Genomic DNA, 25,358 nt, shown 5'->3' with positions numbered 1-25,358 from the left:
AAAGACAAGCACACCAACTTGTAAGATAAATCATGTATAAGATCTACTATTAAAGAACAACCATTGTGTGAAGAAATCAATTTATTGACTATTGCGGGTATGTATGTTGAAAGACTATATGAAGACATTCAACTTTATGAGTCAAATTATGTTTGGAACTGTGCAAATGCAGGATAATCTACAGTATAATTGCACTATGGCCCCCAGCTAGCTACTTAGGGAAGTGGTAGACCTGGTAGCCTGCTGGCTGTGTGTAACAGCTTTTCAGTTGTTTACACTCATCAGGGATGTAGTATAGCCTGCTACTGTAGCGGTAGGCGACTTAATAGAGACAACAGATGTACTGTTATGTCAGGTAAAAGGGATTTATTAAAGCATGAAAACATTATTAGATGTGCATCTTTGCATACATTACATGGACATGTTAAAACATACATTAACACAATAAAGCTCACAACCTGTAGATGGTACCGCTTGTGCTAAAATAATGGGTTCAACTCCATCTTTAGAAACATCTAGTTAAGACTGTATGGCTTTTCCGACCTTTGTGAAGAGACTGTTTATTGTAAGGTAGTTCTCCACCCTCACCAACTTTAGGATAGGCACACGGTGATTTGCGCTTTCTTCTGTAGATTGACCTATCGAGACGGTGTTACGTATTGGAGTTTGAGTCATTGGTACCCTCTTACACAGTAATAACACAGTACTGTTACACAATATCAGGTCTGAGATGTTCGTCCTGTTCATATGACTCATTTGAATGATAGCACTCCATTCAATTCCTATGTACATGACTACAGATCGCATTGCGCTCTTCCTGCTGGCTGCCAATCCAAGGCATCAGAACTTAAAAAAACAACAACAAATGCAATGTGCAGGGCATAAGCGTTAATGCATGTCTTTGTCTTTAGGATTCCAGCTCTACATTTGCACTTCTACATACACACCTGTACTTAGACACCTGCTCATTTGGTTTAACATACTCTTATACTCAGACCATTGTTCATCTAAAAACAGAATACTTAAATTCCTGTGTATTGAGAATCCATACAATCTGTTTCAGCAAAAGAATAAGAAATGAGCAGTGTCCTTTTTATTGCGTAACATTTAATGCAAAAACAGCACTGTGACACAGTGCATGGTAAAGTGACATTCGCAGTGTAACTTCGATGTCATATTTGTACAGTGAATTTTGATGCCCCCAACCCACAAACCAGTTATTTAAACTGTCTTTGACAACACTGTCTACTTTCTTCTCTCTTAGATGTTTATATCTGATGCATTTCAAAGTGCTTTTATTTTTTACATGAAAGAAGAACTGCTCTCTCTGAGGTAAATTACCATCTCTTATGGCAGATTTTGTATGTGACGTTGCATTTGCTCCACTTGTTTTGTGAAATGGAAAGTCGTGTTTTTTTCCCATCTGATTTACACTTTAGACTGCCGGACATCCTTCCACTCCATCTTAGTGTTCTGCAGCGCCTGAGTCTTCTTCTCATCCACCTGCACATAGTCCACCCTGTGTTCATCAGCAAGGAGGGGCTTCTGGAAGACATCCCAGCAGAGTTGGTGTACAGTCGACTAAGGTAATTTACATTATTCAATCAAAACCTGTATCCAGAATGGAACTACCAGTCTTACATTTTGGGTCCCGTGCGGCTCAGTTTGTGGAGCATAGCACTTTGTGGGTTTGATACTCACGGTGACCAGTATGAAAAAGTACTAAAAGGTATGCACTCACTGTAAGTTGCTCTGAAAAAGAGCAACTGTTAAATTACTAAAATGTAAATGTACATAGATTACCTTTCTCCCCTTTCCATAAAGTGAAAATCTATTTTAAATTGATGCTGTTTTGTCAGTTATTCAGTGGATATAATGCAGTCTTATAGTTGCATGTAATATGTCCCCTATGCTTCAGACTGAAGGAAAGCATTACTATTCCTTTCGCTATGTTTTTTGCAGATTGAGAGGGAATGACTTGTCACCAAAACAATGAGTCACTGACATTATTGTCTCACAGTATGCAGCTGACTGATTCATTACTGTGGAAATGGACACAGCTACACCTTGCAAGTGCTATTTCATTCTTATCACACATTTGCTTGAATTTGAGCCAAAATCACAATGTAATGTATTGTTTACCTCTGGACTATTGAATCCAGATGGAAGATGGGACAATAAAACAAAAAAAAAATGAAATGATAGATACATTTTGTATGTTGTTCACTGTTTTAAAGTCTGACCATTATATGTGTTTTCAAATACTATTTAAATGAAAACCTATTTTGCACCCCTGCTCAGATGGTGACAGACCAATAATTTGGCTTGATTTCTAACATACGAGTCAAAGCAAAAGTGGCACTTCAAGAAAATGTCACATACAGAATACAGATAAGGAGTCACCCAAGGACCTGTTGCCTAGATACAGGCGCATGGCACATTCAATTGGAGATTGAACGATAAGAGTGAGCAAAGCAACAAATATCAGATTATTCCCCTAGATTGGTAATAGTAGCAATAATGAAAATGTATGACACCAATCTATCTACTATCATGCATACCAATTAAGCATGCAGAGACAAAGCTGTATTACAGTAAAGGGAATTTTCCAATTAAAAAGTAATTGCCCACACACTAGAATGACCAGTGGCAGCTCAAAGTGAAAGACAGGCACTTCTAATGCCGTTAAATGGTTGAATTGAGCCCATGTCTTGCTTTGGAGACAAACCCATTCCCACCATTTGACCTCTATTTATTCAATCAAGCTTACCTTTTGCACAGGAGACGGGGATGCGGAATTGAAATCCAGTGAAAGGTAGTCAAGGTTTGATCTCCTAAGCCACGGCTGGGTGGCTCCCTCGTTTGTAGAGAAGAACAGCGGCCTTGACTCCTGAAATTAAAGTAATCTCACTTACAATGAGGCTCACTTCATATTCATCTCTGAATATGTTGTCATATGGTCCACCAATGCTGAACACTTTCCATTTGTATCGCTAGTTTCAGGAGAAGATCAATTGTCATATTTTAAGCCTTTCTTGGTACTGCAAACATGAATTAATAATTGTGATGCTCAAACCTTTATTCCTTTGCTTTAGGCAGTTTGGAACTCTGAGTTTAGACAGAACTGCTGAATTATTCATGGAAGGGGAGGAAAGCAGTCTACCTATACAGTGACTAGGGTACTTTTTTCTCTCTCTGTATATTGTGGAAACGAAAGTGTATATGTATAACTATTTGTGATGTCAATATACATGCAGAAGGTAACATTACTGTTGGAATGCTGCTGGCTTCTTGGTCTCCTGTAATTCCCAGTTGTCCTTGTCTTCTCTCCAGTAGGACTTGCAGTGAATTTCTATGAACAACACAAACAAACATATCAACACACAAACAAATTCATTCATTTTTTCCTCCTTTTTTCATTTTAGAATTTGGACAGAAAGAGAGCTGAGAGTTCAGGGTGGATATAGTTATATCTCTGACTCACCCTGGCTCTGTCATGGTTCTGATCAGTGGCATATGGGTCGGACATTCTCTGATAGTGGACAGGCCCCTCAGGTCCAGTGGTGGAGGCCGGGCTGCGAACCAGAGAAACAACATGGTGAGGTGAGGCAAGCAACCCTCAAATCCTCTATCGGACAATAATGATCAGGTCTACTTTTCTCCAAACAAAGGGCATTTGTGTTGAAATAGCAATATTTCAAAAAGAGCCATGCTGCAAATACTGTCCCGAAAGAAGAGTTTCACAGACGAAGACATGTATCCAATAGTGGGTCTTGTGGGAGTCACAAGGTTCAATAGAATGTAAAACCTTATTCACTTTGCTTTCAGAAAAATACATGCTTATGAAAGCATTTTTTATGCTTCCTCTACTGAGTATGATGATTGAATAGATTATGTAGCCCTTTAGACAGGACTTTTTCCTTCCTTTTTGCTCATTACCTCTCCTGCGTGGTTTGAGATCCCTGTTGATTGGAGGTGGTTCTAAATCCCCAGGTAGACCTGCAGTGGGAAAGGGGGTGGGAGCGAGAGGGGCCTCTGTTTTGCCATTAGCCTTGAGGAAGCTGATTGTAGTGGGGCTCATAGGGATGTAGCCGTCCGACACATCTTCACCAACACAGACAGTTGGAGAGGCCATGGGCACGTACGAGTCGTCATGGCAGTTTGGACTTTGAGTGGCAATGAAACGTGGCTGCAAAAAGACAACAAGACCAGACCAACTTGGAAATGTGTGGTAGACCATGGCTTATAATGATGTAGAAAGGTCACTTGTAAATCCTGTATTGTTGTTTGACATTCAAGAATGCAAAAAATGACAGTTAACAATTATTACCGGCTATGAACTGTCCAACAACATTATGTCCAAAACATTTTGTAGTATTGAAAATGCCCATCAGTTCCCATCAATTGCAAGTGCATGTGTTCTTACCAAATTAAGACTGAGCCTTTTGTTCCTGCTCCTCAGTGCACTCCCCTCAATGTCTTCTAGATTAGACAGAAATATCGCTGATGAAGGCAGTTGTGATGTTATATAACAGAAAAAATTACACTGTGTGGTTGGAAACATGATTGGTCAGAATCAATACATGTGCTGACTGTATGTATTACATATACCGTATAATGTATACCAGTTTATGGAGCCAGGTATGAAGGGCCTAGACTGAAGGACTCTGCTGGTTATATACTGTACCTCTTCTGAAGTGGTCTGGCAGGCCTGAGAGAGAGATCCTCCGGGGGATGAGTGCAGGTTGGCCTGTGAGCTGCTGCCCAACCCCCTTTAGAGGCCCATGGGAGCCCTCATCACTAAGGTGCTCTGAGAGGTAGATAGACTTGGGGGGCAGAGGAGGGGGAGTTAGTCCATCAGTAGTTACCTCCAATATGGCAGAAGAATATGGCTTATCAAACTGGAAGATGTCGGGTGTACGGTTGAGAGTTCGAGGAGAGGAAGAGGATGACGTGGGGCCACATGGGGCGCTGAAAGTGGGGTCATGCATCCTTATGTGGGGGAAGGGGGACGAAGATGGTCCAGTGTGGGGAAAGGGAGACGGAGATGGTCCAGTGTGGGGAAAGGGGGACGGAGATGGTCCAGTGTGGGGAAAGGGAGACGGAGATGGTCCAGTGTGGGGAAAGGGAGACGGAGATGGTCCAGTGTGGGGAAAGGGAGACGGAGATGGTCCAGTGTGGGGAAAGGGAGACGGAGATGGTCCAGTGTGGGGAAAGGGGGACGGAGATGGTCCAGTGTGGGGAAAGGGAGACGGAGATGGTCCAGTGTGGGGAAAGGGAGACGGAGATGGTCCAGTGTGGGGAAAGGGAGACGGAGATGGTCCAGTGTGGGGAAAGGGAGACCGAGAAGGATCAGGTGAAGAGAAGACATCTTCTGTAGTAGCGTCTGATGAATTCTGTTCCAGAGATCGCTCAGAGTTTGAAAAGCTGTCACATCTATAAAAGAAAGAAAAAGGAAAACACAGTGCTTATCGTTTATCATCATTAAAACAATGTGTGGATATGGTGTCCAGTTTGAGGTTTGAGAAGTATAGACTACATACCTAAAGATGCTGAACCTCCCTGTCTCACACTGTGAGAGGAAGAGGTAGTCCATTGGATGGTTGGGATTCATCAGGCTGGGCATCTCAACTCTGCTGTTGCCATAGGCCATGAAGTCATGGTTGGAAATGAATGACATATTTCGGGAGAGAGCAGGTGAAGGCTGCTGGGAGGTTGGGTTGTGCGAAAAACCTTCCTCTGATTCTGAAAAAACAGATATGTGGGGAGAGAGCAAGAGAGAGAGAATATAAGAAATAGAGGGAAAAGAGAGAAGAAATCCATAGTTTCTACATTAGTTCTGAGCTGGCTCAGAATGATGTTACATTCATTAGGCCAGAGTCAAACAGGAATCCTAATGTGTCTCTTGACAAATGTGATCTCTGAGACGTAGTCAATGATCAATGATCTCCAGCAGGTGGCAGTGGAATGAATTTGAGCAGTGCTTCAAATGCATTTGCTCTTGTCCATGCCCCTTTACCGTAAACAAAGCCCCTACCATATAGCCATTCAGACTGAGCAGCCCCTCTGCTAAAAAAACATCCACTATGGTACATTATAATCACAACACCTGTGTATGTATAAACATGTTGTATGTTGTATAAACATGTGACATGCATATAAACATTATCTCACCAGCACCATAAAACATAAGAATGAGAAGAAAAAAGACCAGGAAAAATATGGAAAAAAAGAAACCATTCTTAACTTCTCCAAACCATATATAATACATATTTTGTGTCTGTGTTTACAGCGCATTCAGAAAGTATTCAGACCCTTAACTTTTCCCACATTTTGTTAGTTTACAGCCTTATTCTAAAATGGCTTAAATAAAAATGTCCTCATCAATCTACAGACAACCATCTCTGCAGCACTCCACCAATCAGGCCTTTATGGTAGAGTGGCCAGCCGGAAGCCACTCCTCAGTAAAAGGCACATGATAGCCTGCTCGGAGTTTGCCAAAGGTTTGCCAAAAGACTCTCAGACCATGAGAAACAAGATTCTCTAGTCTGATGAAACCAAGATTGAACTCTTTCACCTGAATGCTAAGCATCATGTCTGGAGGAAACCTGATACCATCCCTATGGTGAAGCATGGTGGTGGCAGCATCATGCTGTGGACATGTTTTTCAAATGCAGGGACTGGGAGACTAGTCAGGATCGAGGGAAAGATGAACGGAGCTCAGACTGGGGTGAATGTTCACCTTCCAACAGGACAACGACCCTAAGCACCTAGCCAAGACAATGCAGGAGTGGCTTCGGGACAAGGCTCTGAATGTCCTCGAGTGGCCTAGCCGGAGCCCGGACTTGAACCTGATCGAACATCTCTGGAGAGACCTGAAAATAGCTATGCAGCAACGCTCCCCATCCAACCTGACAGAGATTGAGAGGATCTGCAGAGAATAATAGGAGAAACTCCCCAAATACAGGTGTGCCCAGCTTGTAGCATCATGCCCAAGAAGACTCAAGGCTGTAATCGCTGCCAAAGGTGCTTCAACAAAGTACTGAGTAAAGGGTCTGAATACTTATGTAAATGTGATATTTCAAAATGTCTAAAAACCTGTATTTGCTTTGTCATTGTGGGGTATTGTGTGTAGATTGATGAGGGGGGAAACAATTTAATCAATTTTAGTATAAGGCTGTAAAGTAACAAAATGTGGAAATTGTCAAGGGGTCTGAATAATTTCCGAATGCGCTGTATAGCTGTGTTTTTGAGTTTTCTACTGAAAATGTTTGAGGCAAGGTGCTGACTAGTAGAACACAGCTATAACTATTTGTTTTCTTATAAAACAGTTTTAGTTGAGCAGTGAGACATGCAGACAGGAGCGTGAGATCTATATGGTCAGGATATAAGGGGAAACATCCATGTTATCATCATTCACATGTTGCTTAAGTAGTATTTCACTTAATCATGGGTAATCATCTCTGCTTGGCTTTCAGTAACTGAGTTCATTATAGTTATAAAGACCTAGTACGGGTGTCAGTATGGGGGAGATAACATGGGTTTGATCTATAAACGGTTTGTATATTTATATTTCTACAGACAATGTCAATTTCTACAGACACTGTGAAAAAATGAATACTGAATGCTCTAGTTAGTTATGTATTTATAAGACTCATACTGTAACATCAGGCAGAGCCTATACTTCTTATTTTTTCAGCACACGAAACAGCAGATAAAAATAAACAATTGTGGCAGTATCTCTTGTGTGTTTCTTTCACAATGGATTTATTAGTGTGTGGATTGAATTACGTTCACATTCATACATTTAGTATTTTCTTCTTTTTATGTGTAATGAATAGTCAACCAGTTCAGAATTTCATTGACTTAATGTCTCACATTGTGTTATCTTTCCCAGTTATGTGTAAACCTGGGGTTTGCAACTGTTCCTCTGGGCTATAATCTCTTATCTTTGTCTTGATATCATGTAGTCTGCCCTATCTGCTCCACACAGACAACAATGTTTTACTAAATGTTCCAACTGCCAACTCTTATTAACTCCAAACCAGGGAGAGAACTGTGGAAAAGACATGAAGGCAAGAGAGTATGGTTTCTAAGTGTTCAAGCTTCCACCTCCAACTGTTCAAGCATCACCATGGCTGAACTTCCATGCCTGTAGAGAGTTGTAATGTCTATGGCACTATGAGTTTCACAGAGAAAGATAGCTAGTAACGGAATTGGGTAAAATACATCCGATTTTACTGCAGCTCTGTCCACCGCTTAACTATGTTTGTAATAAAAAATATAGAAAAATGTCACTTTGGTACGTTTTTCAGATGTAAGTGGTGTCTTTTCAAAATGTTGAAGTTAATCTCAAACTAGTTTTTATTATATATAATTAGTAAAACTTTATTGGTGTATATCACCTTGTCACACCTGTCTTTGTGATTGTCTCCACCCCCCTCCAGGTGTCGACCATCTTCCCCATTATCCCCTGTGTATTTATACCTGTGTTCTCTGTTTGTCTGTTGCCAGTTTGTCTTGTTTGTCAAGTCCAGCATATTTGTTCTCAGCTCCTGCTTTTCCCAGTCTCTCTTTTTCTTGCCCTCCTGGTTTTGACCCTTGAATGTCCTGACTCTGAGCCCGACAGCCGACCTGTACCTTTGCCCCACCTCTGGATTATTGACGTCTGCCTACCCTGAGCCTGCCTGCCGTCCGGTACCGTTGCCCTACCTCTGGTTCACTGACCCCTGCCTGCCTTGACCTGTAGATTGCCTGCCCTTGTTGGATTATTAAACCATTGTTAATTTGACGTGTCTTCATCCTGGTCTTACATTCATACCTGATACACCTTTTCTATGTGACTTTTCAACTGATACATTATCACATATCTCTCTGCTTAACAAAATCCATCAGTTTACAGTGTATTTCAGATAATGAGTGGAATATATTGTTATATCACCCAGGTATTTCAGCAGTGCATTGACTGGACACTTCCGGTTTCTTTTATAGTGTTTTTCACTCTGTGTATTTAAATACTTTATTCTCTACATAACTCATTATAATATACTGTATCTGCTACTGTACATTGTATTTTTGTTATACTGTTTATACACACTGTCTATTTATATGCTGGATTCTTGACATAGCTCACTGTAATAAATCTATTGCTGTACATATCATCCTTAATACATATTTGTGGTGTATATACGGATAGATTGTGTTTGGATTACTTATTTAGTGTTATTTGGGTTGTTAACTTAAGGATCTAACCCTTTAAAAAAATGTTTTGCCTAAAATAACATCTAAATCTAGATGCCTGTAGCTCAGGACCTGAAGCAAGGATATGCATATTATTGATATCGTTTGAAAGGAAACACTTTGAAGTTTGTGGAAATGTGAAATTAATGTAGGAGAATATAACACATTAGATCTGGTAAAAGATAATACAAAGAAATACATCTTTGAAATACAAGAGAGAGGTCACAATGTACTATTGCCGGTTAGGCGCAATTTCGATTTTGGCCACTAGGTGACAGCAGTTTATGTGCAAAATTTTAGACTGATTCAATTAACCATTGCATTTCTGTTCAAAATGTTGTATCAAGACTGCCCAAATGTGCCTAATTGGTTTATTAATACATTTTCAAGTTCATAACTGTGCACTCGCCTCAAACAATAGCTTGGTATTCTTTCACTGTAATAGCTACTGTAAATTGGGCAGTGCAGTTTTTAATTAACAATAATTTAAGCTTTCTGCCCATATCAGATATGTCTATGTCCTGGGAAATGTTCTTGTAGCTGGGAGGGGTCACCGATTTTGTATAGGTTAATTGAATTCGTTCTGACATTTCTTGATTTCTTGATTTTAGTTTTTGATTTACTTGTGTACTTTTTTAAAAACATTTTACTGCACTGTTAGAAGTTAGTAACACAAGCATTTCGCCACACCCGCTATAACATCTGCTAAACTATGTATGTGACCAATACACTTTGATTCGATTTGAGTTGATTATTTCCAAATGGTAGCACATAGAGTGACTTTCCACTTTGTACTATTGAAGCACACTGGTTGAAGTATTTACAACCACATCCATATATGATTTGGTTTTGACCTTCCAATGTAAATTGATGTAAATGTATACATTTATGAAAAAATATAGATTTGTACAGTGCTCAGCTACATACACTGAACAAAAATATAAATGCAACATGAAACAATTTCAAAGATTTTATTAATATAAGGAAATCAGTCAATTGAAATAAATAAATGAGGCCCTAATCTACGAATTTCACATGGCTGGGAATACAGAAATACATCTGTTGGTCACAGACACCTTAAAAAAAGGAAAGGGCGTGGATCAGAAAACCAGTCAGTATTTGGTATGACCACCATTTGCCTCATGCAGCGAGACACACCTCCTTCGCATAAGGTTAATCAGACTGTTGATAGTGGCATGTGGAATGTTGTCCCACTCCTCTTCAACGGCTGTGCGAAGTTGCTGGATATTGGCGGGAACTGTTACACGCTGTTGTACACGTTGATCCAGAGCATCCCAAACATGCTCAATGGGTGAAATGTCTGGTGAGTATGCAGACCACTGGGACATTTTCAGCTTCCAGGAATTGTGTATAGATCCTTGCGACATGGGGCAGTGCATTATCATGCTAAAACATGAGGTGATGGTGGTGGATGAATGGCACGACAATGGGCCTCAGGATCTCATCACAGTATCTCCATCTATAAAATGCAATTGTGTTCATTGTCCGTAGCTTATGCCTGCTCATACCATAAACCCACCTCCATCACAGCACTCTGTTCACAACGTTGACATCAGCAAATAGCTCGGCCACACGAGGCCATACACGCTGTCTGCCATCTGCCAGTTACAGTTGAAACCGGGATTCATCCGTGAAGAGCACACTTCTCCAGCGTGCCATTGGCCATCTAAGATGAGAATTTGCTCACTGAAGTTAGTTACGACGGCAAACTGAAGTCAGGTCAAAACCCTGGTGAGGACGACGAGCACGCAGATGAGCTTCCCTGAGACGGCTTCTGACAGTTTGTGCAGAAATTCTTCGGTTGTGCAAACCCACAGTTTCATCAGCTAGTTGGCTAGTCTCAAACGTTCTCACAGGGGAAGAAGCTGGATATGGAGGTCCTGGGCTGGCCTGGTTACACGTGGTCTGTGTTTGTGAGCTGGTTGGACGTACTGCCAAATTCTCTAAATCGATGTTAGAGGCGGTTTATGGTAGAGAAATTAACATTCAATTCTTTGGCAACAGCTCTGGTGGACATTCCTGCAGTCAGCATGCCAATTGGACACCACTCAAAACTTCAGACATCTATGGCATTGTGTTGTGTGACAAAACTGCACATTTTAGCTTCTTGACATGCCACACCTGTCAGGTGGATGGATTATCTTGACAAATGAGAAATGGTCACTAACAGGGATGTAAACACATTTGTCCACAAAATTTGAGAAAAATAATATTTTTGTGCGTATGGATCATTTTTGGGGTCTTTTATTTCAGCTCATGAAACATGGAACCAACACTTTACAAGTTGTGTTTATATTTTTGTTCAGTGTATGTAAAATAGGCACTGTATTGTTTTGGTTCAGTACAGTAGTTATCTGTTTTGAGACGTTTGATTAAGTGACAGTTAAATGTACTGTTAACAAATGACAAGACAATCATATAAAAAGTAATATGAATATTGCATTGTGAAAAGAAAATACTTGAATATTGAAAGAGTTATTTGGTGCAGTGAACAAGTGACTTTGTGAATTTGTTTGTTGTACAGATGTAGGATCTTAATTTGAGACAATTTGCTACATCAGGAATATCATTATTTAGCAACAGAAAATGTGAATTGTTATGTAGATTTGAATTAATGAACATCTTTGTAGGGGTTGATACATTTTCCGTAAGGGAAAATCAAGTCAGAAATTTCTAAGTGGAAGTTACAAACTTCAGAAGCCTTTTTAAAACTCAAATACACTACAAGTTTTAAACGTCCCGCATTGTAGGAAAGATCCTGCAACAGGGTGATCAAATTAAGATCCTACATCTGTACTTCAACTGAAAATTAGTTTTGAAACATGAGTCATTTTGATTATCTGTTTACATTGTTGTACGAAGAGTTGTACCCCACACTAGTTAAAAATGTACCACACACTAGGGAAAAATGCATCAAAGTGATTGAAAAAAACTGTAACACTCAGAACCTCTCTGCAAAATCATTTGATTATTGCTACAACATTGAGGTAGGTGAGTGCGTGCATGTATGCATGTGAGTGCATTCCTACTTGCGAGTTTGTGTGTGGTGTGTGTGTGCATACATCTTTGTATTTCTATCATTTAGTGTGCATGTATAGTGCATTAGGAAATTTTTCACACCCCTTCCCCTTTTCCACATTTTGTTACATTACATTATTTTAAAATTGATTACATTTAAAAAAAAATCCTCATCAATCTACACACAATACCCCATAATGACAAAGCTGTGTGTGCTGCCCATGCGTGAACAGCGCATTCAGAAAGTATTCAGACCCTTAACTTTTCCCACATTTTGTTAGTTTACAGCCTTATTCTAAAATTGATTAAATAAAAATATCCTCATCAATCTACACACAATAGTCCATATTGACGAAGCGAAACATAAAAAAAAAAGTTTTGCAAATGTATTACAAATAAAAGCTGAAATACCTTATTTACATAAGTATTCAGACCCTTTGCTATTAGACTCGAAATTGAGCTCAGGTGCATCCTGTTTCCATTGATCATCCTTGACAGTGGTGACGTGTCATTTAGGGCAGGTAGGGCAGAACCCCACCTGTTTTGAGACACACCTGTTTAGCTATAAAAAAATATATATATATAATTTATTTTTGTGGGCCTGTTTTGCATGTTATTTTGTCATTAAAAACGTGTCAAATGTCAGTTTGCCGAATACTTTCGCAAGGCACTGTATCTACCGCAGCTTTGATTAGACTGATCATGTCAACATCATACTTTCAAAAAGGAGTGATCATCATGCATCAAGTCGGCAATCTACTGGCAAAATCCTTTTCAATCCTTGTCATTTGAAGAGAAAATATAGATAAAACGTTTCAGTGCTCATCGGCCATTGGACATAAACATTACACAACAAATTGGAAATCACAAATTAAACAATGAGTGCTAAAGCAACACTGCAGCCCCGGGTTCGATCCCAGGCTGTGTCACAGCCGACTGTGACCGGGAGACCCATGAGGCGGCACACAATTGGTCCAGCAACGTCCGGGTTAGGGGAGGATTTAGTCCCTTTCCCCCTCATAAATTAGCCTACTATTCTGATTTGGTGGTACACATGTAGCCTATAGCCTGTTTTAGAGAAATGTAATCATTGAATATTGTAAGAGCTTTCATTGTCTGCTTATATGCCCACTTTATTTATCCTACGTTCTGAATTCTGTCGCTGTACATTTCAAAAGTGCTGAACATTTTTTTATATTGACTACGTTCGTCCTAGCTCGCTCATTAATGTCTTAATCCAAATTACGGATTCACTTTTATCCGCTCCTCATCCCCTTATGCCATAGTTTGTTCTTCTCAGTTGTCGGTAGAAACCACATTTGTTTTAGCAAATCAGTCATATCAGCTATGTTTTTTTAAAGACTGTAAATTAATCTGAATGAACTGTTTCGCTGCCAGAAAAGGCTCCGATGATAGCCAGGTGTAGCAGTGATAAGGATTCACTACATGGTGCTGAAAAGATTGGGACATCTTTATGTAGGCCCTAACAGTTTGTTGGCACCATTTGTCACCGTCATAGTGCAATTAATTTATTGTTAAGTGTGGTGTCGTGCTGTGTAGTGGCTTTGCTGGCAATGTGGGAAGTTTGCCCCACCAAGATGTACATGCTAAAATCGCCACTGATCCATGAGATGTTTCTACAACTTGATTGGAGTCCACCTGATGTAAATTCTATTGATTGGACATGATTTGGAATGGGACACACCTGTCTATAAAAGGTCTCACAGATGATCGTGCATGCAGAGCAAAAACCAAGCCATGAGGTCGAAGGAATTGTCCATAGAGCTCCGTGACAGAATTGTGTCAAGGCAGAGATCTGGAAAAAGGTAACAAAAAATCTCTGCATCATTGAAGGTCCCCAAGAACACAGTGGCCTCCAATGGAAGAAGTTTGGAACCACCAAACCTGCCAAACTGAGCAATCGAGGGAGAAGTGCCTTGGTCAAGGAGGTGACTCTGACAGAGCTACGGAGTTCCTCTGTGGAGATGGGAGAACCTTCCAGAATGACAACCATCTCTGCAGCACTCCACCATTCAGACCTTTATGGTAGAGTGGGCAGACGAAACCACTCCTCAGTAAAAGGCACATGACAGCCTGCTTGGATTTTGCAAAAAGGCACCTTAAGGACTCTCAGACGTTGAGAAACAAAATTCTCTGGTCTGATGAAACCAAGATTCAACTCTTTGGCTTGAATGCCAAGCGTCACATCTGGAGGAAACCTGGCACCATCCCTATGAATGTACTTCCGGCGCCGACAGAGATGGCCGCCTCGCTTCGCGTTCCTAGGAAACTATGCAGTTTTTTGTTTTTTTACGTGTTATTTCTTACATTAGTACCCCAGGTCATCTTAGGTTTCATCACATACAGTCGAGAAGAACTACTGAATATAAGATCAGCGTCAACTCACCATCAGTACGACCAAGAATACGCTTTTCGCGACGCGGATCCTGTGCTCTGCCTTACAAACAGGACAACGGAGTGGATCCCATGCAGCGACCCAAAAACACGACTCCGAAAAAGAGGGAAACGAGGCGGTCTTCTGGTCAGACTCCGGAGACGGGCACACCGTGCACCATTCCCTAGCATTCTTCTTGCCAATGTCCAGTCTCTTGACAACAAGGTTGATGAAATCCGAGCAAGGGTAGCATTCCAGAGGGACATCAGAGACTGTAACGTTCTTTGCTTCACGGAAACGTGGCTTACTGGAGAGACGCTATCCGAAGCGGTGCAGCCAACAGGTTTCTCCACGCATCGCGCAGACAGGAAAAAACATATTTCTGGTAAAAAGAGGGGCGGGGGCGTATGCCTTATGACTAACGTGACATGGTGTGATGAAAGAAACATACAAGAACTCAAATCCTTCTGTTCACCTGATTTAGAATTCCTCACAATAAAATGTAGACCGCATTATCTACCAAGAGAATTCTCTTCGATTATAATCACAGCCGTATATATCCCCCCCCAAGCAGACACATCGTTGGCTCTGAATGAACTTTATTTGACTCTTTGCAAACTGGAAACCAATTATCAGGAGGCTGCATTCATTGTAGCTGGGGATTTTAACAAGGCTAATCTGAAAACAAGACTCCCCAAATTTTATCAGCATATCGATTGCGCAACCAGGGGTGGAAAGACCTTGGATCATTGTTACTCTAACTTCCGCGACGCATATAAGGCCCTGCCCCGCCCCCCTTTCGGAAAAGCTGACCACGACTCCATTCTGTTGATCCCTGCCTACAGACAGAAACTAAAACAAGAGGCTCCCACGCTGAGGTCTGTCCAACGCTGGTCCGACCAAGCTGACTCCACACTCCAAGACTGCTTCCATCACGTGGACTGGGACATGTTTCGTATTGCGTCAGACAACAACATTGACGAATACGCTGATTCGGTGTGCGAGTTCATTAGAACGTGCGTTGAAGATGTCGTTCCCATAGCAACGATTAAAACATTCCCTAACCAGAAACCGTGGATTGATGGCAGCATTCGTGTGAAACTGAAAGCGCGAACCACTGCTTTTAATCAGAGCAAGGTGTCTGGTAACATGACCGAATACAAACAGTGCAGCTATTCCCTCCGCAAGGCTATCAAACAAGCTAAGCATCAGTACAGAGACAAAGTAGAATCTCAATTCAACGGCTCAGACACAAGAGGCATGTGGCAGGGTCTACAGTCAATCACGGACTACAGGAAGAAATCCAGCCCAGTCACGGACCAGGATGTCCTGCTCCCAGGCAGACTAAATAACTTTTTTGCCCGCTTTGAGGACAATACAGTGCCACTGACACGGCCTGCAACGAAAACTTGCGGTCTCTCCTTCACTGCAGCTGAGGTGAGTAAGACATTTAAACGTGTTAACCCTCGCAAGGCTGCAGGCCCAGACGGCATCCCCAGCCGCGCCCTCAGAGCATGCGCAGACCAGCTGGCCGGTGTGTTTACGGACATATTCAATCAATCCCTATACCAGTCTGCTGTTCCCACATGCTTCAAGAGGGCCACCATTGTTCAAGGTCCCAAGAAAGCTAAGGTAACTGAGCTAAACGACTACCGCCCCGTAGCACTCACTTCCGTCATCATGAAGTGCTTTGAGAGACTAGTCAAGGACCATATCACCTCCACCCTACCTGACACCCTAGACCCACTCCAATTTGCTTACCGCCCAAATAGGTCCACAGACGATGCAATCTCAACCACACTGCACACTGCCCTAACCCATCTGGACAAGAGGAATACCTATGTGAGAATGCTGTTCATTGACTACAGCTCGGCATTCAACACCATAGTACCCTCCAAGCTCGTCATCAAGCTCGAGACCCTGGGTCTCGACCCCGCCCTGTGCAACTGGGTACTGGACTTCCTGACGGGCCGCCCCCAGGTGGTGAGGGTAGGCAACAACATCTCCTCCCCGCTGATCCTCAACACTGGGGCCCCACAAGGGTGCGTTCTGAGCCCTCTCCTGTACTCCCTGTTCACCCACGACTGCGTGGCCACGCACGCCTCCAACTCAATCATCAAGTTTGCGGACGACACAACAGTGGTAGGCTTGATTACCAACAACGACGAGACGGCCTACAGGGAGGAGGTGAGGGCCCTCGGAGTGTGGTGTCAGGAAAATAACCTCACACTCAACGTCAACAAAACTAAGGAGATGATTGTGGACTTCAGGAAACAGCAGAGGGAACACCCCCCTATCCACATCGATGGATCAGTAGTGGAGAGGGTAGCAAGTTTTAAGTTCCTCGGCATACACATCACAGACAAACTGAATTGGTCCACTCACACAGACAGCATTGTGAAGAAGGCGCAGCAGCGCCTCTTCAACCTCAGGAGGCTGAAGAAATTCGGCTTGTCACCAAAAGCACTCACAAACTTCTACAGATGCACAATCGAGAGCATCCTGGCGGGCTGTATCACCGCCTGGTACGGCAACTGCTCCGCCCTCAACCGTAAGGCTCTCCAGAGGGTAGTGAGGTCTGCACAACGCATCACCGGGGGCAAACTACCTGCCCTCCAGGACACCTACACCACCCGATGTCACAGGAAGGCCATAAAGATCATCAAGGACATCAACCACCCGAGCCACTGCCTGTTCACCCCGCTATCATCCAGAAGGCGAGGTCAGTACAGGTGCATCAAAGCTGGGACCGAGAGACTGAAAAACAGCTTCTATCTCAAGGCTATCAGACTGTTAAACAGCCACCACTAACATTGAGTGGCTGCTGCCAACACACTGACACTGACTCAACTCCAGCCACTTTAATAATGGGAATTGATGGGAAATGATGTAAATATATCACTAGCCACTTTAAACAATGCTACCTTATATAATGTTACTTACCCTACATTATTCATCTCATATGCATACGTATATACTGTACTCTATATCATCGACTGTATCCTTATGTAATACATGTATCACTAGCCACTTTAACTATGCCACTTTGTTTACATACTCATCTCATATGTATATACTGTACTCGATACCATCTACTGTATCTGCCTATGCTGCTCTGTACCATCACTCATTCATATATCCTTATGTACATATTCTTTATCCCCTCACACTGTGTACAAGACAGTAGTTTTGGAATTGTTAGTTAGATTACTTGTTGGTTATTACTGCATTGTCGGAACTAGAAGCACAAGCATTTCGCTACACTCGCATTAACATCTGCTAACCATGTGTATGTGACAAATACAATTTGATTTGATTTGATTTGATTTGATTTGATGGTGAAGCATGGTCGTGGCAGCATCATGCTGTGAGGATGTTTTTCAGCAGCGGGGACTCGGAGACTACTCAGGATCGACGGACAGATGAACGAAGCAAAGTACAGAGAGATCCTTGATGAAAACCTGCTCCAGAGCACTCAGGACCTCACCTACCAACAGGACAACGACTCTAAACACATAGCCAAGACAACCTAGGAGTGGCTTTGGGACAAGTCTCTGAATTTCCTTGAGTGGCCCAGCCAGAGCCCAGACTTTAACCCTGAACGAGCATCTCTGGAGAGACCTGAAAATAGCTGTGCAGCCGATGCTCCACATCCAACCTGACAAAGCTTGAAAGGATCTGCAAAGAAGAATGGGAGAAACTCCCCAAATACAGATGTGCCAAGCTTGTAGCATCATACCCCAAAAGACCTAAGGCTTTAATCAATTCCAAAGGTGCTTCAACAAAGTACTGAGTAAAGGGTCTGAATACTTATGTAAACGTAATATTTCCGTTTTCATTTTTAATACATTTGCAAAAATGTATAAAAAAAGTTTTTCTTTGTCATTGTGGGGTATTGCGTTCAGATTTATGAGGGTAAAAAACAATTTAATCTGAATATTTTCCGAATGCACTGTACATCAGGGTCCCTTTGCAAAACCAGTTACAACCTCCAGAGCCTTTCCTGGTTAAATAAAGGTTAAATAAAATATATTCTGCTCATACTATTCATAAAATTGTTTACCATCAATAAATTGTATGTATTTCAATGTCATTGCATAAGTGACAAAAGTACATTTCTTGAGCCCAATAACTTTATCGGCCCAAAACTTTATCGGCAGTAATCCACTTGTCCTGCAGCAGTAATGATTGAAACATCTCCTTTAAATGCAATGCAAAACTGCACGTGACAAATTAATATTGTCCATTCATTGATTTACCAGTCATCATCAGATTACCACCTAAATGGTATGTTATCTCAGTCTTGAATTTATATATCCTTCCTTAAACATGCCTACATGTCACGTTCTGACCATGGTACTTGTGTGTTTTCCTTGTTTTAGTGTTGGTCAGGACATGAGCTGGGTGGGCATTCTATGTTGTGTATCTAGTTTGTCTATTTCTATGTTTGGCCTGACATGGTTCTCAATCAGAGGCAGGTGTTGGTCATTGTCTCTGATTGGGAACCATATTTAGGTTTTGTGTTGGGATTTGTGGGTGGTTGTTTCCTGTCTCTGTACCAGATAGGACTGGGGGGAGTTTGCCGCGTTTATTGTTTTGTAGTGTGTTCATGTTTGAGTTTCTCTCATTAAAAAACCATGGACACTTACCACGCTGCGCATTGGTCCTCTGATCCTTCTCGCCTCTCCTCTTCAGACGAAGAGGAGGAGGAAAACCCTTACACTACATGACTACTCTGTCATAGGATGAAAGCCTCCAACAATAGTTGAATACCAAACTATGTTTCTCTATATTATTTGTTGAAATTGAACACATAAATGTGATTTTGTAACTAATACTAATAATTCATTTAATTTGTAAAGTGCATTTCTTACACCCAAGGCACCTAAACTGTAGCTGTAATTATCTGTGTCTCTGTACGAGTTCCTTACCTGTCCCATCATCCATACTCAGAGGTCCAAAGTGACAGATCTCCCTGATCTGACTGACCCAACTGTTCATCTCCTCCTCAGTCTTGGCCACCAGGTAGAACATGCGAGACGACGTCTTGACAACAAAGAGGTGCTGGTTCTGGAACTCCCTCTTGACCAGGCGTTGCTCCGTCTGCATCTGAACCTCACACTCTCTCAGGTCGATGGTGCGGATGGGCTTCTTTGAGGTCTTGTTTCGGTAGTACTCCAACACATCTGGGTTCCCACTCATACGTCCTCTTTGAAGAACAAACCAACGTCTCCTCCATGCCTAGGGGACAGGGAACTACACAGATTAACATACTGTACTGTTGCATCTTGTATGTATAGACAAATATATATAATACAATTATTTTGCAAACATATGTAGACTTGTTGCCTTAGTTGGTTAGTAACCTTAGAAATATTTGGTTGGTAATCATGGTTGGTGTATTTTTATGTGACTTTAGGTTCAACCATGGCCTCAGCCATAGAATGTTGCTGTTCTCTATCAATGTTTATTTCATAGTTTATCAACATAACCATCAGTGAAACATTTTAACATGGTAGCTCAATACAGAAAAATGTGAACTATTTTTATGTCCCCTGACTGTGACTAAAGATTCTTTGTACAAAGCACTGTCTTTATCCTCATGTAGTTTCCAGCATTGTGACCTGTGCCAATCAGTTTATGTCACACGCATTGCATCGGGGAACATACATTTTTAGTCATGGAAAATGTACCACCGCTCTTCTGACCACGTTCATTTAGCAACACAACCTTAATTTACCACAGCTATAGACAACACCCTTTTTCTTGCTTTTGGTACGGTTGTTGTGAGGAACTGACAACAACGTTTCCCAGAAGTGCTGAGAAGAGGAAGTTAATTCAATGTAGAAGAGAATGTCTGACACGAACAAAAAGCTAATTGTACTGCAGTGTGGGTCACTACCGTATTGGGGGAGATTAAAAAGACAACCTCTTTTTCTGCTGAAGTTTTTCATGCCAGAATGGATACCGATTAGTATAGGAGGGGTTTTTTGTTTTCAGTAATGCTGAGAATGAGAATGTGATGCTTAGCTGTCTCTCTTCAATTTGATACTGGAATAAGTAGGCCTAACTGAAGTACTTCAAAATGTTGGTCTTGACCTCGTGGTCACTCACATGGGCTATGAGTCATGTGTCCATCTATATACTAACTGTCAAATATTCATGACTGACTTCCAGAGGCCTACTACGTCTGTTCTTCAATCTTCACCCATGTACTATTTAAAGTCATTTCCAATGCCACCTTTGTAGCAGCAGTTGTATATTTTTATACCGTCGACTAATACATTCAGTATTCAGGTGATTCATGCATTATTCTACCTGTCAAACATCTGTTGTCATGGAACACTGGATGGTCTGAAATGAAATCATAGCTGTTTTTGAGCTTTGAGAGTACATTTAATGAAACATCCTATCATGAAGAAGAAATGTGATTTGTTTTGAAGAGGCAGTGGTATTAGCATATTGGCAACAACACTTTTTGTAGTTGTCTGTGTTACACTATTATTCTTATCTCAGTTGACAACGGAAATGTGTGCTATAACCCACCAGCTACCAAATTCAGGAATATATTGTTTATCTTTGTGATGATCTTTCAAGAGAGCTATGAACATGCTCAGAACGTTTGTTTGAAACCAAAACTCTGTCTTGTTGTGCCCACACTCATATTCAAATCAATCATAAACAGTGAACAAGTTGTAAATCCTCATTTGCATCACACAGTGCTAGGAAAGAGGACAGAGATACAGAGAGTAGGGCAGCTCATGTTCATCATCAGTGCTACATGTTCAGTATGTCAAAGCATATTTAAAATGCATGATGTGAGAATAATTAACACACGCACATGCATGCACACACTAGCACACGCACTCTACACACACGTACATTGTAATATTGTTGTATGGTGGTGTTATACATTTTGTATTCTAGATATGTGGTGTTGTAATAATGTTATATGATGTACCGTTTTATCTCTGGTTTTATTTGTGATGTGAGTGTCTTAATGTGTTTGGACCCCAGGAAGAGTAGCTGCTGCCTTGGCTGCAGCTAATGGGGATCACTAATAAAAACAATACAAACATCCCCTAACGGGAAATATCCTCACACTAGAAACCTCTACAGAATCATGCATAAAAACACTTCCTTGTTGTGGTGATAATGGCCTTATTGAGTGCGAACTCAACTCTGCTGGAAGATAAACTAGGCCTATTCTATTGAGAGGGATGTTTTTAAACCATACCATTTTTGTATGGAACATGTTTCCTAATGATTTTTTTTATAAAATTAAAACTTTGAACTATTTTACCTCTACAGATCTGTCACGTTCTGACCTTAGTTCCTTTGTTTTGTCTTTGTTTTAGTATGGTCAGGGCGTGAGTTGGGGTGGGCAGTCTATGTTTGTTTTTCTATGTTGTATTTTGTGTTTGGCCTGGTATGGTTCTCAATCAGAGGCAGGTGTCGTTAGTTCTCTGATTGAGAATCATACTTAGGTAGCCTTTTCCCACCAGTGTTTGGTGGGTGATTGTTTTCTGTGTCTGTGTGTTCCACACGGAACTGTTTCGGGTTTCCTTTCTGTCTTTCAATTTGTTATTTTGTATTTTTCGTGTTCAGTGATTTTGTTCATTAAAACATGACGAACACTTACCACGCTGCATATTGGTCCGATCTCTCATACTCCTCGTTAGAGGAGGACGAATCCCGTTACAAGATCCTTTCATTTGTTTTGTTTACCCTTACTCAGGCATTGTCTTTTTATTTATTTAAATGTGGTTAACTTATGTACTTATGTATGTTAACTTATGGGCCACTGACAATGCTAGCTGTGACCTCTGTGTGTTGGAGAATTGAAACTGTCTGTGACTTTCACTCTCTGAGTCTCATCATTAGTGTTTCTAAGAGCTAGCTGCTCTGGGCCTTCACTTGCTTTGTGTAGGGAGTGATGAGTCCAATGTATGCCCACACACTTTTCTCTTGTGTATGGTTAGTCTGGTCCTTGCAAAGGGAAACATTGTTCTTCCGGTTTGTCTGTGTCCTCCACAAAGCCCTTGAACTATTTCCCACCAAATAGTATTTCTGAAGTGACTCTCTTTCCAGTGAATTACCCCCTTAATCTGTGCTAGTTTTCAGAAAAGCCATCCTCCTCTCTACTCTGTAGTGCAAACAGAGTGCAAAAAGCCATCATAAAGCCTGGTAATTTCTGCCTGTCGGGTCATTCTGTACTGCTTGGCAGCGACAGTACTTCCCATGTTTTGCAATACACACCCAAATTTCACAGAATGAGAGGCCAACAGTCTCAACACACATCCCAGAATGGGTGGCCTCCCCCTTTCCTCCCTACACAACAACATTCTCACATGACCCCTACAGAAACATTGCAGATTGCCAGGCACTTGTCCCAGTTCACTTTTGGTCAAACATGCTAATCCAGACATGTTAACATTAGAGTATAATACACTTGAATTATTAATAAGAGGTAAACCCATCTGCAAAAAATATAAAATTCTAAACAAAGTTAAAAATGGTAAACATTATGGTTTATAAGCAGTTTGATATGCTTAAAATACGTGCATTTACTGAAGGAGATTAAAATGCTATTTTCACAGTGCATTAATGATTCACATCAGCATGACCAGCAGTTATAACAGCATGTCCTACAGTATGTAATGGCAACTACTATAATGAGGAGGAAGACACTGGTGAGGTTGCATGAAAACACTGTTTACAAAAAGGCATACAATGGTCATTATTCTACATGCCTCTGCAAGCTTCATTTCAGAAAAGAAACCAACAGTATCTTGTGAACTAACGGCATAGCAGTGCAGCTGTGTTGATAACTGAGAAACACACACACACACACACACACACACACACACACACACACACACACACACACACACACACACACACACACACACACACACACACACACACACACACACACACACAAACACACACACACACACACACACACACACACATACACACACACACACACACACACATTGTTCTGTCTGCAGCAGGAACTGGTACTGCTATACTGCTTGGCTATAATGCATCACAATAGCACAGAAGCCAGCAACCCGCCCAGTCTGTTCCCCTACTCACGTATCTCTTTAGTTTCTTCTCAGGGGGAGATTTGATGAGCCAGCCAGTGCAGACCACATCCCCTGCACTCATCTTGACTGCAGAGGGAATCCGGCGTGTTTTCTGGATATAATTGTCTTTAGCACTGATGGCTGCTGCTGCTGTGAAACTGTGAGCAGCACCAGGCGATTCCTGTGTTCTTGTATACAGCCTACAGCCGTACCAAAAGGAGGAAGTCAAGCCATTGATCACACTGACAGACAAGGGGAGATGGAGAGAGAGAGAGAGGGAGGGAGGGATGGAGGGAGGGAGGGAGGGAGGGAGGGAGGGAGAAAAAGGAGGGGAAGAGAGAGAGGGGGGAGATGTGTGTATGCTTGTCTGTAGATGTGTGTGGGTCTGCAGATTGTGTGGGTCTGACAGAGAGAGTGAGTAAGTGTGTGTGAGAGAGAGAGAGAGAGAGAGAGAGAGAGAGAGAGAGAGAGAGAGAGAGAGAGAGAGAGAGGAACATGTGCGTGCGTGTGTGTGTGTGTGTGTGTGTGTGTGTGTGTGTCTGTCTGTCTGTCTGTCTGTCTGTCTGTCTGTCTGTCTGTGTTTACAGAGAAAAGACCAGCACATGAGAATATTTTTTTCTAAACTGAGCAGCACTCGTGGATGAGCTGTAGTTGAACTGTGTCTGGCTGAAAAGTGCTGTGGAGGGAGTTTCATGAGCCATCTGTCACATCAGCCCTCGCAATGTTCAATATCTTAGTGTCAGAATACCGGTGTGTACCAAAATAGCAACCTCAGTCCTAGAACAACAACCATATCTACATGTACATACTACCTCAATCAGCCTGGCTAACCGGTGTCTGTATGTAGCCTCGCTACTTTTATAGCTTCGCTACTGTATATAGCCTGTCTTTTTACTGTTGTTTCATTTCTTTACCTACCTATTGTTCACCTAATACATTTTTTTGCACTATTGGTTAGAGCCTGTAAGTAAGCATTTCACTGTAAGGTCTACCTGTTGTATTCGGCGCACGTGACAAATAAACTTTGATTTGATTTGAAATAAATAACAAAATACAATTTATTTGTTATTTTGTTTGTGCATGTTAAATGCACTAACAGAGGAAAAATATTATAGTGAACCTTGGTATTGCATTTTTCATGTAAATTCTACAAAAACCTTTCGAATTTGAAACATAGAACTGATTACAATAGGCTGCTTGTAGGGGAAATTAAATAACTAGGGTTAATGATGTAGGATGTTTTAGTGAAGGAGACATCATGCTTTGGGTTAGAATGCCTCTGCCTGATAAAATATAAAACAAAACAACAACAACAACTAAAACTGCGCTGTTGGTCTAAGGCCAAATGATTTAGGGCTCAACATGAATGTAAAAAATATATACAGGGCCTTCAGAAAGTGTTCACACCGCTTGACTTCCACATCTTGTTGTGTTACAGCCTGAATTTAAAATGGATTCCATTGAGATTGTTTGTCACTGTCTTACACACAATACCCCATAATGTCAGGGTGGAATTATATTTTTTTATAAATTGTACAAATGAATTCAAAATGAAAAGATGAAATGTCTTAAGTTAATAAGTATTCAACCCC

At 41.5% G+C, this 25,358-nt stretch overlaps 1 protein-coding gene across 1 annotated transcript; it reads right to left on the bottom strand.

The window, feature by feature from the left end:
• Window positions 1–351: 351 nt before the first annotated feature.
• Window positions 352–24,149, bottom strand: LOC139418415 (GRB2-associated-binding protein 3-like). Its single transcript, XM_071167821.1, has 10 exons — window positions 23,777–24,149; window positions 19,606–19,915; window positions 5,544–5,745; window positions 4,688–5,436; window positions 4,427–4,482; window positions 3,940–4,189; window positions 3,485–3,575; window positions 3,271–3,352; window positions 2,771–2,890; window positions 352–1,545 (listed from the first exon to the last, which is right to left on the bottom strand). Exons 1-10 carry the CDS (start codon window positions 23,846–23,848, stop codon window positions 1,429–1,431), a joined length of 2,049 nt encoding a protein of 682 aa, XP_071023922.1. The 5' UTR covers window positions 23,849–24,149; the 3' UTR covers window positions 352–1,428.
• Window positions 24,150–25,358: the final 1,209 nt, after the last annotated feature.

This window comes from Oncorhynchus clarkii, chromosome 10, assembly GCF_045791955.1.
Source record: "Oncorhynchus clarkii lewisi isolate Uvic-CL-2024 chromosome 10, UVic_Ocla_1.0, whole genome shotgun sequence".
Taxonomy (NCBI): Eukaryota; Metazoa; Chordata; class Actinopteri; order Salmoniformes; family Salmonidae; genus Oncorhynchus; species Oncorhynchus clarkii.
This window is presented reverse-complemented; position numbering and strand designations above follow the sequence as displayed.